Source organism: Theropithecus gelada, chromosome 11 (assembly GCF_003255815.1).
Source record: "Theropithecus gelada isolate Dixy chromosome 11, Tgel_1.0, whole genome shotgun sequence".
NCBI lineage: Eukaryota > Metazoa > Chordata > Mammalia > Primates > Cercopithecidae > Theropithecus > Theropithecus gelada.
The window spans coordinates 100,425,003-100,427,210 of record NC_037679.1 but is presented as its reverse complement, the minus strand read 5'-3'; the positions used below and the strand labels follow the sequence as shown (position 1 = coordinate 100,427,210).

General features: G+C 48.8%; 1 protein-coding gene across 1 annotated transcript in view; it reads left to right on the top strand.

Moving 5' to 3' along the window:
- CCND2 (cyclin D2) overlaps positions 1-2,208 on the top strand; it is a 32,199-nt gene that overhangs the window by 1,744 nt on the left and 28,247 nt on the right. Inside the window, exon 2 of the mRNA XM_025401576.1 lies at positions 525-740. Within this exon, the coding sequence (XP_025257361.1) occupies positions 525-740 (216 nt within the window). The remainder of the gene's footprint in view (positions 1-524; positions 741-2,208) is intronic.

Here is a 2,208-nt window from a genome sequence, read left to right as displayed (position 1 = left end):
TCCCCACCTCTCCCCACCCGCCCCCCCAATAGCGGCCCCTGGGCCGCAGGGACCCCCCCAGACATTTTTTCCAATTGTCGGGAATGATAGAGGAGGATCTGGGGATCCGGATGAGACCAAGAAGTGGACCCCCGGAGCCTCCAGAATATTTTTATTGATTTTTTGAAAAGATGACGAAATCCAAAAAAGAGTGAGTGAGTTAGAGTGCGCGAAGGAGTAGCCAAAGGGAGCGTCGCGGAGCTGCCGCGGCTGCTGCGCACTTCCCCGACTCCCCGTTTTGGAGCTGTAGTTCACCCCCTTTTATAGGCTCCCTGGAATACCAAAGCACGTATGGGCTATTCTGATTCACCCCAGTTTCCTCATCTTTGTTCTTTATTCTTATCACCCATTTTACTCCCCTCCCCCTCCCCACAAAAAATTAAATTTTTTTGTTCCCATAGATGATGCTTTTTCATTCTTTTTCTCTTTTGCTGATGCTCTGCTCTCCACCCCCGCCCCCCAACCCTCTCCCACTCCCACTATAGGTCTGTGAGGAACAGAAGTGCGAAGAAGAGGTCTTCCCTCTGGCCATGAATTACCTGGACCGTTTCTTGGCTGGGGTCCCGACTCCAAAGTCCCATCTGCAACTCCTGGGTGCTGTCTGCATGTTCCTGGCCTCCAAACTCAAAGAGACCAGCCCGCTGACTGCGGAGAAGCTGTGCATTTACACCGACAACTCCATCAAGCCTCAGGAGCTGCTGGTAATGACCGGTCCCTTCTTCCCTTCCTTTCTGCGATTCCCGCTTTCCCCTGGCCAACAATATGCCTTCTTCTCACCACTTCCAGAGCGGATTCTTGGGATCCAAAATGACCCCACCAATAGAATTTACACACTGACGGGCAATAACTCATTTAATAGGAAACCACTGTCTATATTTTTTGTGTTCCTACTATGTGCCCAGGCTCCGTGCCCAGCACTGAGGCAACATCTGTGAATAAGATCCTCGAGGAGATCTGGTGGTGAGACTCACTTGCAATTGTGTATGCATGTGTGTAGGGGACGCGTGGAATATTTTAATTAACAGTGATATTTTAATTAAATTCCAAATTTTCAAAAATAGTCTGAGAACGTGTTCACATGATAGGTACGTGGCTGCGGTGTGTGTCTCCTAAAGACTTGGAGTTCAAAGGTAAAGCCCTCTGCATCTACAAAACCTCAAGATACCAACACATTAATAGCTGTTCACTAAATATCAGTCCATTGACTTTGAGCAAAGTCAAAACGTGGCCTTTCACTGAAGAAGTCCGAGGCCTGGGTTCCTACCTCCAGTGGGACTGTGACCTTTCTACAACCCCAGGGATCCTGTCTTATCTCTGGTTTTCTACCAGGGAACCTCTTTCCCACCTGATCTAACTCCTTTTCCCTGCAGCTTGACATATAAGACGGCCATATTGCAGCTGTACTGGATGGAAGAGCGGCTCCAAGGCCCACCTTCCGTGGTTTGCACACCCCTCTTTGCACTGTGTAGAAAGGCACCCCCTCCTTCCCCCCCTCCCCCTCCTTACTGGCAGGGCCTGCACAAAGTCCACAGGGCTGAGGCTGGCTTCTTGAACTGAGCTCTTTGTGAGGAGCCTCTTCCTTTCTGGGGCTGTGCTGCCATCTAGTGGAAGACATGCACAAGGTTGGGGGAGGAATTGCCGAGAATGTGGAGAGGGGCCTGAATGACTTCACCTTTGAACCGCTGCCAGATTTGAGCTGCTTCTGGTTTGGTCCGAGAGGCCTAGAAAGGTGCTGTCTTCTGGGAGATCTGCTTCCTTTAATAACGGTGCAAGACCAGTGGTTCGTACTCGCGTTACCCTGTGAAGAGGAAGGGCTGGCATTTCAAGCCATCTTTGAAGATGTTGGTGGTTTAGTAGTTTATTTAGGTCCCTTTACCCCAACTGTCCACAGAAAGCCAAGGGCAGACTTTAAAGCTTATGAAAAAAACATTGTTAGAATTGGGAACCAATTTGACTTTCTCATGAGAGAGCAGGAAAAATAATCTTCATATGATTCTTTTGTTTCAAGAGGATGGTGAACTGAGATGTTCTTCAGGACACCCAAATCTTTCCAAGACTAGCCAAGCACTATATTGCTCCAAACAAACTTGGCTGTTTCCTGTTCCCTTTCCCTTTATCCCAGAAGTTGGGATTTGGTAGAGTCCTATTTTACAAATGAGAAGGCTGAGG